General features: G+C 37.4%; 1 protein-coding gene across 2 annotated transcripts in view; it reads left to right on the top strand.

Annotated features, from left to right (window-relative positions):
* TDRD3 (tudor domain containing 3) overlaps positions 1-12,300 on the top strand; it is a 189,963-nt gene extending 177,663 nt beyond the window's left edge. For both annotated transcript variants that reach the window (XM_023196216.2, XM_023196217.2), the window contains exons 13-14: positions 5,940-6,066; positions 12,039-12,300. In XM_023196216.2, coding sequence (XP_023051984.1) covers positions 5,940-6,056 — 117 coding nt within the window. In that variant the 3' untranslated portion in view covers positions 6,057-6,066; positions 12,039-12,300. The remainder of the gene's footprint in view (positions 1-5,939; positions 6,067-12,038) is intronic.
* The last annotated feature ends 2,032 nt before the right edge of the window (positions 12,301-14,332 follow it).

Raw genomic sequence — 14,332 nt, 5'->3', positions numbered from 1 at the left:
AACAAGAGTGCTGAATTTATCCTCAAAATAAATAATAAAAAAATATAAATCTGCTCTGTTAGATTGATCTCCAGTTCCCCTCCAGTTCTGAGATTTATGATACCTGTATTCCTTACCATCATTACTAAGTACCACAGTGAGGGGCAGTCAGGCTTGTGAGTCAGACCTGTGTTCTAGCCCAAGTAGTGGCACTAGTTACTTGAGCAAGTGATAGCCTCTCAGTTTGACTAGCTGTTCTTTACAAAATCTTCTTGTTTTATAATCTGTGGTTCCAGGATACTATGGACCCGGGTTTTTTTTTTTTGTTTGTTTGTTTGTTTGTTTTTTGTAGTAGAACTACAAATATTAAAGTGGAACTTTTTTTAAACAAGGATAATTGGTAAAGTTCAGTGTTGATAATAATACATGACTCCCATGGGCACCAAGGTTGTCTGTAATCTTCATAGAAAATAAGAGCTAAGGCTGGGCACAGTGGCTCACGCCTGGAATCCCAGCAGTTTGAGAAGCCAAGGTGTGTGGATCACTTGAGATCAGGAGTTCGAGACCAGCCTGGCTAACATGGTGTATTTTTTGAAAATACAAAAAAATTATCTGGGCTCGGAGGTGTGTGCTTGTAAGTCCAGCTACTCGGGAGGCTGAGGCAGGAGAATAGCTTGAACCTGGGAGGTGGTAGTTGCAGCGAGCCAGTATTGCACCACCGCACTCCAACCTGGGTGACGGAGCAAGACTCAGTTTCAAAGAAAAAAGAAAAGATAGAAGAGCCGATTCAGCTTTCAATTTTTAGCTACTCGAATATAGAAGAATATTAGTATAGTTAATCTAAAAATAGACTTGTGTGTAAAGGTATTTTAAGTTTTACTCTTAAAGTCCATTATATGTTTTGGGAAAGCAGATTTGTCTTTGTGATGACTGCTTAGGTTTTATATGAAAATTAGTTTACACTTCCATAAACACAAGCTAAACACCTCAGGCAAAAGGTGGCTTGGAAATTCATAGAATAAGTGGTTCATGTATGAATCGCTGAAGGAGATATGTACTCATTAACATTCGTGGTTCAAAATACCCTCAATTTCAAGGACTATTGCAGAGTACATTGACTTATGTATTGTGACTACAAATTCTGTTAAAAGAAACAAATTTTATTAAATTACACATAACGTTGCTATTAGGTGACAGTATTAAGTTTTTCCAAGTTTTTATTTTTATTTTTTCAATGAAGAGAATAATTGTCATTCCCATTTCCCACCTCCATCAACCAAATAATCTATCACTGGCTCTTCACAAAGTTATGACTTGGGAAAATGCTGAAGGAATAGTAATATAACATAAAATGGGCTAGGCGTGGTGGCCCACACTTGTAATCCCAGCACTTTGAGAAGCCAAGGTGGGTGGATCATCTGAGGTCAGGAGCTCAAGACCAGCCTGAACAACATGGTGAAACCCCGTCTCTACAAAAATACAAAAATTAGTTGGGCATAATGGCTGGTTCCTGTAATCCCAGCTGCTCAGGAGGCTGAGGGGAGAATTGCTTGAACCTGGAAGGCGGAGGTTGCCTTGAGCCAAGATTGTGCCATTGCACTCCAGCCTGGGTGACAGAGCACGACTCCATATCAGTTTTTTTTTTTTTTAAAGGCAAGGCAATTCATTAAGTAAAAATGAACCTATAGTTGGAGCAGAGGTAAGTATTTAAGTATTCTCAGCAAATAGAGCGCCCACCTCCCCCCCGCCCCCGCCAAAATTTCCATAGAGAGTTCAGTCAGCATTTACATCTTAGGGGTAGAAGCAGAGGAAGAAATGTCCCAGATTTCCAAACCCAAACTTCCTAAAGGTTAGAATTCTTTTCCAGGCTGCTCTGATACTTAGGAGTAGGAAGGGTCATTTGCCTAGCCTAAGGTTTCTCAACTTCAGCACTGCTGGCATTAGGACTGGATAATTTTTTGTTGTGTGGGCTGTCCTGTGCATTGTAGGATATTTAGCAGCATCATTGGCCTCTACCCATTAGAGGGAATGACAACTCCTTCCAGGCATTGCCTAATGCCCCCAGGAGGCAGAATAGCTCTCACTGGAGAACTCCTTCCTTAAAGCACTGGTTTGTATGCTTAGCTGCATTTCACCTTACTATTTGTGGAACAGAGAACCTGACTTCTATTTAAGTGTGTTTCATACCTCCTACTGAAGTGTCTTCCAAGTGACCAATTTATGATGAACTTTTATAACACGGCTCGTTTATAAATGGGGAATATGTAGTTTGTCTGTGTTCCCACTCCAGATACAGTATACAGTAATGAGAGATTGAAGATGATATGCAGGAAAAACACAGTTGTAACTTGTCAAACGGACATTATAGACGAAGTTGTGTATCTCCTTTTTGCATTGGTTTTTGTCTTTTGTTGTTTTCAAAATACCACTTCATTTATGTTTGGTGTCAATGATTATTGCATTTTAGTATCTTTTCATTAAGAAGGAACAGTAAACTAGTAAATATTAGTATAAAAGAGCTCATATTGAATATTAGTTATTTAATTTTATAAAACCTATCTGACAACATGGCTGAGGTAAGCAAAAGTCTTTTTTTAATATTTGAAGAGATTTATTCTGAGTCAAATATGAGTGACCATGGCCCATGACACAGCCCTCAGGAGGTCCTGAGAACAATGTGCCCAGGGTGGTCGGGGTGCAGCTTGATTTTATATATTTTAGGGAGATGTGAGACTTCAGTCAAATACATTTAATAAATACATTGGTTTGGTCAAGACGGGACAACTTGAAGCAGGGGCTTCTAGCTTACACGTAGATTTTTAAAAATTTTCTGGTGCAGAATTCTGAGTCCCAATAAAATGGTTCTGAATCTCAGAATCTTAGGCGAATATAACATTGGACAGTTCTGGTTTACGAAAATTCTTGCAGATCTTGTAAAGAACCTTGCCTGTGAGTCAGAAAGAAAATGGCCCTGGAGGCCGGGCGCGGTGGCTCAAGCCTGTAATCCCAGCACTTTGGGAGGCCGAGACGGGCGGATCACGAGGTCAGGAGATCGAGACCATCCTGGCGAACACGGTGAAACCCCGTCTCTACTAAAAATACAAAAACTAGCCGGGCGAGGTGGCGGGCGCCTGTAGTCCCAGCTACTCCGGAGGCTGAGGCAGGAGAATAGCAGGAACCCGGAAGGCGGAGCTTGCAGTGAGCTGAGATCTGGCCACTGCACTCCAGCCTGGGCGACAGAGCGAGACTCCGTCTCAAAAAAAAAAAAAAAAAAAAAAAAAGAAAATGGCCCTGGTTTGGACTCTTTCTCTAATTAGTTCTGTGACTTGGGGAAATCACTTCACCTCTCTTGGTTTATAGATTCATCTGTCAAATCTAGAAGGATGGATTGGATAGCCTTTCGGAACTGTGCCAGCTATAATGTAGTGTCATATTTTTTTAAAAATGTTTGTAAACTGTGAAATTAAAATTATTTTTTTGAGTTGTAAATCTGTTACAGAGTACTGAGACCTAAAGGAAGAAGATAGGCTTGAAGAGGAATAAAGTACAAATTTCATTCAAAGATGACTGAAAATAAACTGATCTATTAAATCAAGCTGTGTGTTATATAAAGAGGAAAGAAGTACCCATTCTGTGCTAAAAATTACTAGCCATAGACTATAAGAAGTAATTGTTGTGGGTAACCAGATTTGCTCTCAACAGCTGTGCAGGACGAATATTTTAAAAGTTAAAAAGCACAGATTGTGCCTCTTACTGTAACTGAAAACCAAACTATCGGTATCTTTTTTACCTTTTTTTTTGGCTTCTACTTTATATAGACATATTAAAGACATCAAGTTATGAGTTATGTGAAAGAAATCTCATGGTTGGTCATCTCTATAAAACCATTTACTTGAATCTGGTTAGTTCAGTTCATGAATTCTTTAAACACAATAGATAGAGGTAGATTTTCAAATAGCATTGTCATTTTATTATGTAAATCCATATCACTCAGCAAATACAGTGTCCTATCTCTGTGTATTTTATTAATAAAATACAGATTTTTAGATGTTCTCCAGCCAGTTCTGCAGCCAAGTGTGGAGAAAAATAGTATTTCATTCTAATTCCTGAAATAATTACTTCATCTCCTACAGTACCAAATATATTTTCATAGTTTTCAGTTAATATGCAGAGTTTCAAATGTTGTCATTTGTCTTAAAATAGCTACTTTTCACATTTAGCTGTAATACTTGAAAATCATTCAGAACACTGACTAGAATAATAAAAAAAAAACTTCTTTCCTGAATACTTTTATATTTTTCTCACTGCATTTTAATTGCTTTGCTAAATTACAGATATAATATCTGATGCTTCTAACCATTTTGAGATTGATTGTTAATGAAAGGGATATAGGGAAAGGAAAACTCATCTGGAAGTTGATCTCTAAAAGGCAGTTATTTAATTATACCAGATATATTGTCAGATTTCTGCATTCTCTTCTTTCAGTGATCATAGGCCCCTCAGGATGATCATTAATTTTTGGCTATTGGCTTATTTCTTTAACATGCAGACTGAGACTTAAAGATTTAAACAGTAGTGTTAGAATGCAAAACCCAAAGATACTACTGTCTTAGAAGTATTAGGGCAAAGTCACAAAGCTTTCCCAAGCCTCAGTATTCTTTATATAAAGTGGAAATAATAGTTCTTTTTTTTTTTTTTTTTTTTTTTTTGAAGAATACTGTGGAGGATGTCTAAAATGAGAATTATGTTCATGCCCAATTTTAAAATCATTGCTAAATAATAGGATTTGACCAAATTATCTTACCATCTTTGTTTCCATTAGGTAAAATTGCAGTAATTCGATCTATAAAAATTTAAAGAATAGAACTCAGTCTTTTCATTTATTTTTCTATGTTTTTAATAAGGTCAAAGGAAAGCAATATTTTGAGAAAGAAGATTCAAAGATAAGGAAGAGAAAAAAATAGGATTAATTTCCAAAATCATGCAAATTATTGTGCTCTGATAATTCAGTTGTAATTTAAACTGCCTACTTAGTGAAATAGATGCTTTCTTTATCATAAACAAAACTGAGAGCTAATTTTTTCTCTCTTTCATAGGGCACATACTTCATAGCTGTGTTAATTCAAAAACACTAAAATAACAGGGTGGCAGCACTCAGTAAGAAACCAGTGTGGCTTTGGCTATATTTTGTTGCTTCTAAGTCCTTTTCAAATATTATAATTAACTATACTCTTTCTGCTATTTAATCTGCTTATCCTAATTTCCCTGTGCTACTCCTTGAGCTGGTAGATACCCACTCAGTAAGAAAGCAAATAAAATAGTTTGAGTCTTACTGTAGTGATCTCTCTATCTTGCATGAAGCTTTCTTTATATGTAAATTGTATTCCTCCCCTATTCCAAACCATTTTTTTTTTTCTGTCTCTAGATGTAAGGTTCTTAACAGTGTTGGAGATTTCATCAGATGGGGACAGACAGCTGGTGAACATTCTTTGACTCTTCAACCGCTTTTCTTTATTCTACCTAAACCCTTTTCCGTGATAAATACCTAGAAACATTTAGAAGCCCAAATATTCAAGAAAATCGTTATTATAATGCTTGCTTTTCTGTATGTTTTTACCACATTGTGTCAAGCCATTTGATGAGATGATCTTGCTATTATTTGGAAATAGTTTCCTTTTCTAGAATAATATGCAGTTCTAATCTTACCACTATAAACGATGTTTTTCTATTACCAAGGATCGAAAGAGTTTTTATAGTATCCCTGCCTTTTTCTTTTCTTTCTTTCTTTTTTTTTTTTTTGTTTTCCCTTCCCCTTGCCTCCCTCTGTTGTCAAAGTTGACATGTGTGAATTCTGGGGCAGCTTAAGAGATATATTATTAAAATAGGGACCATAAATGTTTTTTTACTTAAGAAACTTGGAACCATTTTGAACATGTAAAATCACTACTCTTTGCAAATAGGAGGAAGAAGGCACCTATGACCAAACTCTGGAGTTCCGTAGGGGAGGTGATGGCCAGCCAAGAAGATCCACTCGGCCAACTCAACAATTTTACCAACCACCCCGGGCTCGGAACTAATAACGAAAAGGTAAACTTAACATTGTGAAGTGGTTTTCATATAAAGAAAGATGCAATTCATGTTAAGCATGTAAGTCCAATGAGTGATTTTTTTTTTTCTTTGAGACGAAGTTTCACCTTGTTGCCCAGGCTGGTGTGGGCAGTGGCATGAGTGCAGTGGCCTGATCTTGGCTCACTGCAACCTCTGCCTCCTGGGTTCAAGCGATTCTCCTGCCTCAGCTTCCTGAGTAACTGGGATTACAGGCATCTACCACCATGCCCAGCTTTTTTTTTTTTTTTTTGGTATTTTTAGTAGAAATGGGGTTTCACCATGTTGGCCAGGCTGGTCTTGAACTCCTGATCTCAGGTGATCCACCTGCCTTGGCCTCCCAAAGTGCTGGGATTATAGGAGTGAGCCATCACGCCTTTTAATGTGGCTACTAGAAAATTTTAAATTGCATATGTCTTGTGATATTTCTGCTGGGCAGTACTGTCCTAGAATGTGATATGTCTTTAGCTTCCCCAGAGTTCCTTCACTGGTTAAAAATTAGTTCTGCCATCCTAAGTGAAGAAATTTTTTTCATCTGTTCTAACCTTCAGCCTCTCATATAACAGTAGTCTGCCTAGAGTAGAAGTCTAATGCTAATTGACTTCTGAATTACTGTAGCAAGCCAACGTAGCACCTTTTTATTTTTATCACTGGCTTTTTTTGTGTGCCTAATGCAAGGTCATCAAGTAAACAGTCCTGACCTACTGTCCATAGTGTCACAGAAAAGCTACTTCTTGACTCTAGATATTTTTCTTATGGCATGGAATAAGTGGTTTGTCATTTAGTGCCCATGTCTGTTTTTAAGCAGAATCAAAAGAATATGTAAGGACTTCAGCAACTTTGTGTTGTATAAGACAGAACATACACTTACAAAATAAGCTCAGCGTGCTTATAATTAAATCACTTTTAAAGGTGAATAAAAACTGAGTATTCTCTCTTAGCTTTGCCATATATGACAAAACCACAACATGAGTCTATCATACTGAACAGGGGAAAAACTGCAAGCCTTTCCTCTAAGATCTGGAACAAGACACGGATGTCCATTTTTACCACTTGTATTCAACATAGTTGAATAAAATAGAAGTACTAGCTAGAGCAATTAAACAAGAGAAAGAAATAAAGAACATCCAAATTTGAAAGGAAGAGTCAAATTATTCTTGTTTGCAGAGGACATTATCTTATATTTAGAAAAACCTAGATTCTACCAAAAAAACTATTAAAACTCACAAATTCAGTAAAGTTGCAGGATACAAAATCAATATACAAAAATGCTACTATTTCTGTATGTCAACCGCAAACAATTGTTTTTTCCCTCTTTTTTCTTCTTCTTCTCTTTTGAGACAGGGTCTGGCTCTGTCACCTAGGCTGGAGTGCAGTGGCACCATCTCAACTCACTCCAGCCTCTGCCTTCTGGGCTCAAGACATCCTACCATCTCAGCCTCCCTAGTAGCTGGGACTACAGGTGCACACCACCATGCCTAGCTAATTTTTGTATTTTTTGTGGAGATGGGGTTTCGCCATGTTGCCCAGGTCAGTCTCAAACTCCTGAGCTCAAGCAATCTGCCTGCCTCAGCCTTCCAAAGTGCTGGGATTACAGGCATGAGACCCACTGTGCCTGGCCTCAACAGTAAACAATCTGAAAAGGAAACCAAGAATGTAATCCCAAGTAAAATAGCTACAAATACAATAAAATATCTAAGAATAAACTTGGCCAATGAAGTGAAAGATCCCTACAATGAAAACTGTAAAACACTGATAAAAGAAATTGAAGAGGACACACACACAAAACTGAAAAGATACTCCATGTTCATGGATTAGAAGAATCAATATTGTTAAAATGACAGTACTACCCAAAGCAATCTACAGATTTAATGAAATCTCTATTAAAATACCAAGGACATCCTTCACATAAATAGAAAAAATAATTCTAAAATTTATATGGAACCACAAAAGTCCCAGAAAAGCCAAAGCTATCCTGAACAAAAAGAAGAAAGCTGGAGGCATCAGACTACCTAACTTCAGATTATACTACAAAGCCATAGTAAACAAAACAGCATAGTACTGATGTAAAAACAAACAGACCAGTGGAACAGAATGGAGAACCCAGAAATAAAGCTCCATATTTACAGTCAACTCATTTTTTACATAGATGCCAAAAACATACATTGGGAGGGATGATAGTCTCTCCAATAAATGATCCTGGGAAAACTGGATATCTGTATGTGGAAGAATAAACTAGATCCCTACTCTCATCATAAGCAAAAATCAAAATGGATTAAAGACTTAAATCTAAGACATGAAACTATGACACTAGTAGAAGAAAACAGTGGAGAAACACTCTAGGACATTGGTCTGGGCAAAAACTTTTTGAGTAAGACCTCAAAAGCACAGACAACCAAAGCAAAAATGAACAAATGGAATAACATCAAGTTAAAAAGATCCTGCACAGCAAAGACAATAGTCAACAAAGTGAAGAGACAACCCACAGAATGGGAGAAGATATTTACAAAGTGTCCATCTGACAAGGGCTTAATAACCAGAATATATAAGCTCAAACAACTCATGAAAAAAAAAAAAAAAAAAAAAACTGATTTTTAAAATGGTCAAAAGCCTAAATAGGCATTTCCCAATAGAAGACATGCAAATGACTGACAGGTATATGAAAAAGTACTCACCATCATTAATCATCAAAGAAATGCAAATCAAATACAGTGAGGTATCACCTTACATCAGTTAAAATGACTTTTATCCAAAAGAAAGGCAATAATGAATGCTAGCAAGGATGTGGAGAAAGGAGAACCCTTGTACGTTGTTGGTGGAGATGTAAATTAGCACAGCCACTATGGAGAACAGTAAGGTGGTTCCTAAAAATACTGAAAATAGAACCACCATATGATCCAGCAATCCCACTACTGTGTATTTATCCAAAGGAAAGGAAATCAGGGTATTTTATTTCTTTTTAATTGCTTAAAACAAGGTTTTAAATTGTAGCCCAAGATTGTCAATGCCCTCATTGCTATAAGGCAGCCATTGTTTAACAGTGGACTCAATTTCTTCAGGGCTGTTGAAGGCAGGTAGGATCTAGCAGAGCTAAAAGTAGAGAGGAGGCAGTGAACATGAATGAGGGTGCACTCAGATGAGGGGAACTCTTAGTCCCCTTGACCCTTCTTTAGTTTCTTTCATATATTTTATATACTAGGGTTCCATGGGAAATTTCCATCGAAAAAGAATATATTGCTTAAAAGTAAATTGTAAACTATAACCGTAGGGTAACTATAGCTTATCCATATCAAATAACAATGCACATGGTTCCTAATCAACTTAAACATCACAATCTTAGTGGTTTTCTGTGTTCCCTGAGTTAAAACTTCACCTTGACTAAATGCTCACTTTGGATTGTACTGATAACATAGAAAATATATGATGTAGATATTTTGAATTTCTGACATTGATTAAAAAAAAAACTGGTGGACCATGCCATGATGGTATCATTTTAAAACTTTCACTACAAAATTCACCCTAAAAAATAAGACACGTGATCTTGTTTGAAGAAAATTTTACTTAGTTTTGTATTTTAATTCAAGCATATGTTATAAAAGACTATGAAGTAGAATGAAATACCTCTTTGACCTACTATCTTTGGATGGGAGGTTCAAAAATAACGTCTGCTCTTGTTACATGGTGGAATATATTCTTGAGACAAAAGATGTTTGTCTCCTCATTCCTGGTTTTTATTAACTTAAACATCTAAAAAGAAGATAAACATTGTAGCCAGCTATTTACTTCCAGCAAATATAAGCATGAATTCTAATATAGGCTGAAACTTTCTAAGGTTTTGTTATCTGAAATTATCAAGGTAGTGAAAAACACTTAAGTACTTTCTATTATCAATTTTAAAAAACATAATTTCATAGTCATAGGTTTTCTTATGTTTTGAGTACTAGGTGATGAATGACACATGGTAACTGTTCAGTGTTTATTAAATCAGGATGTTTTGATAAAGTTTTAGATATGTAATTTATGCATTCTTTGATTATCCTAAAACTTTTTTTCAAGGCCCTCACAGACCCCCTTCCCCCAACCCTCCACACACATGAACTTCATTGTGGTGAGAGAATTGGATTCCCCTTGAGCCTGATACTAAGGACAGCTTCAATGACTAACAGAGCAGGAGATACCTAGGAATCAGGGCTAGGTGAGAGGCGGTCTCAGGGAGCATGTGGAAAAATAGGCCCAAGTCTGAGAAAAAGTGGTGACAAGTCAGATCTGAGACTTTAGGGGAGATAGAGCCCAAAACTCCAAACTTCTAGTTCCTGGACACTGTCACAACTGTTCAGACAGCTTGGAAATATGAGCAGATATAAAATAGAGAAATTATATACAGTTCTTTAGTCCAACCAAAACTCTGTGGTTTGGAGAGGTTTCTGACATGAGTGGAGTCCTAGGAACTAGACACTAATTAGTAGGAGCAGCCCTTAAACATGAAGTTTAAGCTTCACATTCCTCGTGGGGTGGAGTCCTCTGAAGATATAGGCAGAGGAAAGTTTAAACGAGGGAAGCAGAGTCCATAGCAAGTGGTTCTTAGTGGCTACAATAAAGAATATGAACCAAAACAATGGGTATTAAAAATATTTTTCGGTGATGAAAACAGCATGCTTCAGATACATAAGAGTTTGAATTTGTTGTGTTTGATGCTGTCATGGACTTTTGATTAAGGGAGTGATATGATCAAAATTAAGCTTAGGAAATATTGCAGCTGGATGTAGGATGGATTATAGCAACAGGAGGGAAAGAACCTAAGAAGCTTTTGCACTGGTCCACTCAAACATTGGTTAGAGTTGCATGACCTGCTGTGAAGAGAGAGATGGCAGAGACCTGTGTAGGAAGCCTTTGTAAGAGAGATCAGCAGGAAGCTCCTGCTGCCATGGAGGTCAAGGCTCAATGTGTAAAGCAGTTAAATAAACGCTGACTCACTTGGAACTTCTAGTTTCTTCTTTGTTTGATGAAAGAATGGTATTCACAGTTTCACATGTTAGAAACCTTAAAACCAATAGCTAAGCATAGACTACTACCTAGGTACTGTAAGCTTATTTTCAAAGTCCTGGTTTTTAACACCGTTTTTAACTACTAAAACATGTATTTTTAAATGTTGAAATTTTTTTGACAATCTGGTCCAGCATCAATGTCAGGAAAATAATCAATATAAAGGTAATTGTTACAGAACTCCATCATGCCAGCAGAGCAGGCAGCAGGTGAGGATTATAGTACCCGACGGTCTTTAATTTCTAAGCAGGAGACTGTTTACTTCCCAAGACTTATGAGCTGTTTGTATGCAGCTGCAGGAACTCCACTTAGTCCCTGCCCAAGCACGCTGTCATGCATGAAGCTAAAATAGGCCCGAAGCAAACAAATCTTCTCTGCCATTTATCTCAGCTCTTTCTCTTGTCACCACCCAAAGTGGTTTTAACTAGAGTGGTGCCTAATAAATGTGGGGAGCAGGCAGGGGGAGGTGACAGACCAAACTAAATCACCTGTGTGGAGCAACGCAATTCAGAAGTGTTCACAGAAGAACTGGAGGTGGTTAGGATAGGGAAAGACATGGCTCATTGGCAGACTGCATCAGTTTTCGGTAATCCTCTGTTACAAACAGTTCAATTAATCCAAATTCCTGAAATCAACATGCCAGCAATAAATGGTATAACAGTGGCAGAAATGTACTTTAACAAATTCTAAAAGAAAAATTTATTTTCAAAAAAATTTCGCTTTTTTCTTTCATATTGCTTTATAAAGATTATGGTTACAAATTAGCAATATCCAAAATTCTAGTCAAGATCTATTTACATTTATACAGACACTTCACATTTACAGGTAAGTTTCAGAAGAAACGTATCTTGACAAAGTATGGAAAAGTTAATTTGAGGCTTCAATTTCATTTTCTTCCTTTCTTTTTAAAGGAAACTCTTTGTGAAGAAACAAGCCGGTGACTGAAACATCCTGGTGGAAACCTGTTGACCTTCCACTTTCTCTTCAGAATAAGTAGCAGCTGTGGTGGATATTATTATTTGAAGAAAGAAAAAGCAGATTTTAGGGTGGAAAAAACATTCAACTCACACAAAGAATGGGAAAAAATACTGAGTTAAATAAAGCAAATACTTTTTACAAGTGAAAGGAAGAATTTTTCTTCTGCCATCAATAAAACCATTGTGCTATTATTGTTTTACTGTGTGTTTTATTTGCCTGATGTTATCTTTCTTGTTCATCTGGTATTAACCCCATACTAATTGCCTTCTATAGGATAGCAATTACAGCATACTGAAGCCTCCCCCTATAATTACAGAATAAACTGACACAGCTTGCCACATTTCTTAAAAAAACAACCTGAAGCCAAATAGCAGTTCTTAGTATGGTAATAGCTGCACAGCAAAAAGTATTTAAAACTTGAATATGTTGTTTATAACACTCTGGTAGCTTTTCCAAGTGTAATTCAATTTTAAAAAACAGGTATTCCCTTCCTCAAAAAATGTGCAGTGGATCTTTCAGGATGCATCTGGTTACAAGTATCAGAAAACCCATCTCAAACCAGCATTAAAGGGAATTTATTGGCTCACTTCACTGCCAGAAGCATAGTAGGTTTCAGGATTGGTCTAATTCAGTGACTCGGAGATGTCATGAAAGACTGATGGCATCTCTCATTCCTGCTTTCTCTGAACCAGCTTCATTCTACAACAGACTACCTACCCCATGTGGCCACAAGATGGGTTCCAGCAACTCCCAGAGCTATTAAGCCTAGGGGTGGGGCTGGGGCTGCTTCCAGAAATGCACTCAGAACAACTTTTCTCCTTAGGCCGCATTTAGCTCTTTAGGGCTACTTTTCTATCTGTGAACCAGTAACTGCAGCAGAATCTGGAGATTACCTTAGGCCTAATCCATGTGTCCCAGGCTTAGAAATGGGGCTGGATTGGAGGCAGAGGATGTGCATCTGAAAGTCAAGATACTTGCCAAGAGGAGAGGGAGAAGGTGTTGGTGATACAACCAGAATGTCCAGTACAGTAAACCAATTGTCAGAGCTACAAACTCTTCATTTAATAGTCTTCCTATAGTCTCAGCCTTGTGAAGTCAGAAGTGAACAATTAAATAGGAGAAAGAAGGGAGGCAGGGGAGGAAGGGAGAAAGACAAGCCAGAGTGAACAATTAAAAACAGAAGAAGGGAGCAGGTAGGGAGGGAGGAAGAAGAGAGAGGGAACACTGGGCAAAATAATTGATAAAATGTGCTTTGAAGGAGAGGTCCTCACGCATTCCCTCAGGGCCTATTACGTAAATTTTCATTATTAGCCCACAGTTGTTAACAGTTGGGTCTAGCAGTGGTGTTTTTTGTTTGTTTGTTTTTGTTTTTGTCAGGTCTCCCATGCTGTGTATCATAATTAACTAGAAGTGGGTGGGTCTGGGCATTGCTATTTTTTTAAGATCTCCAAATGATTCTAATGTGTGTCCTAGGTTGAGAACCAGAGGAAGGCCCATGGCAGTTTTGATGAGTTTGACAGCTGATAATAACGGAAGAGGAAGCAGAACTGAAACGAGTCCTGAGGGTAAAGTGTGGGCTGTTGGCACTTATTTGTTAGATGGGGACAATAATACCTAATACAGCATTAAGCCTAAAATGGACGCTCAATAGATACTAGTGTTGGTTAGGAGTCATTACTCAACCATCCTTAAGAACAGTTCCATATGGTAATGTCTTTATACAAAATGATATATATCGATATCTAGATCATATATATTAAAATACATATGGTCATATATATTATCTAGATATCTATAGATTTATCTATAAATTTGACCTGAAGACATCAAGAAAAGTTTAAACTGGACAGTAGTGAAGTGGACAGTAAGTGAAGCCCACCCATCTGTTCTGATTGCTGGCGGCAACTGGGCACTAAAGGGTGAGGAGTTCATTTCTGCCAGAGCAAGATATAGTTGGCTAAATATATCAAAAACTAAGTTTCACTGTGGCTTTCTATTATTAAGGGCAGCTGCAGGCCTAGATGCAGATGGTGTATGTAATAATAAAATAATTGTTAGTACTTGCCAGGGTTTTCCTATGTGCCCAGCACTGTACTAAAACATTTACCAGTCATTATTTCTTACAATCTTCACACAGCTCTGTAAGGTAGGCATCACCATCTCCATTCTACAACCAAAGTAGCTGATGTCCTTCAGAAAGGTTGGTCTGTTTGCTCACAAAGTGGAA

This window comes from Piliocolobus tephrosceles, chromosome X, assembly GCF_002776525.5.
Source record: "Piliocolobus tephrosceles isolate RC106 chromosome X, ASM277652v3, whole genome shotgun sequence".
NCBI lineage: Eukaryota > Metazoa > Chordata > Mammalia > Primates > Cercopithecidae > Piliocolobus > Piliocolobus tephrosceles.
Note: the sequence above shows the minus strand (reverse complement) of the source record. Positions and strands in the feature narration are given on the sequence as shown.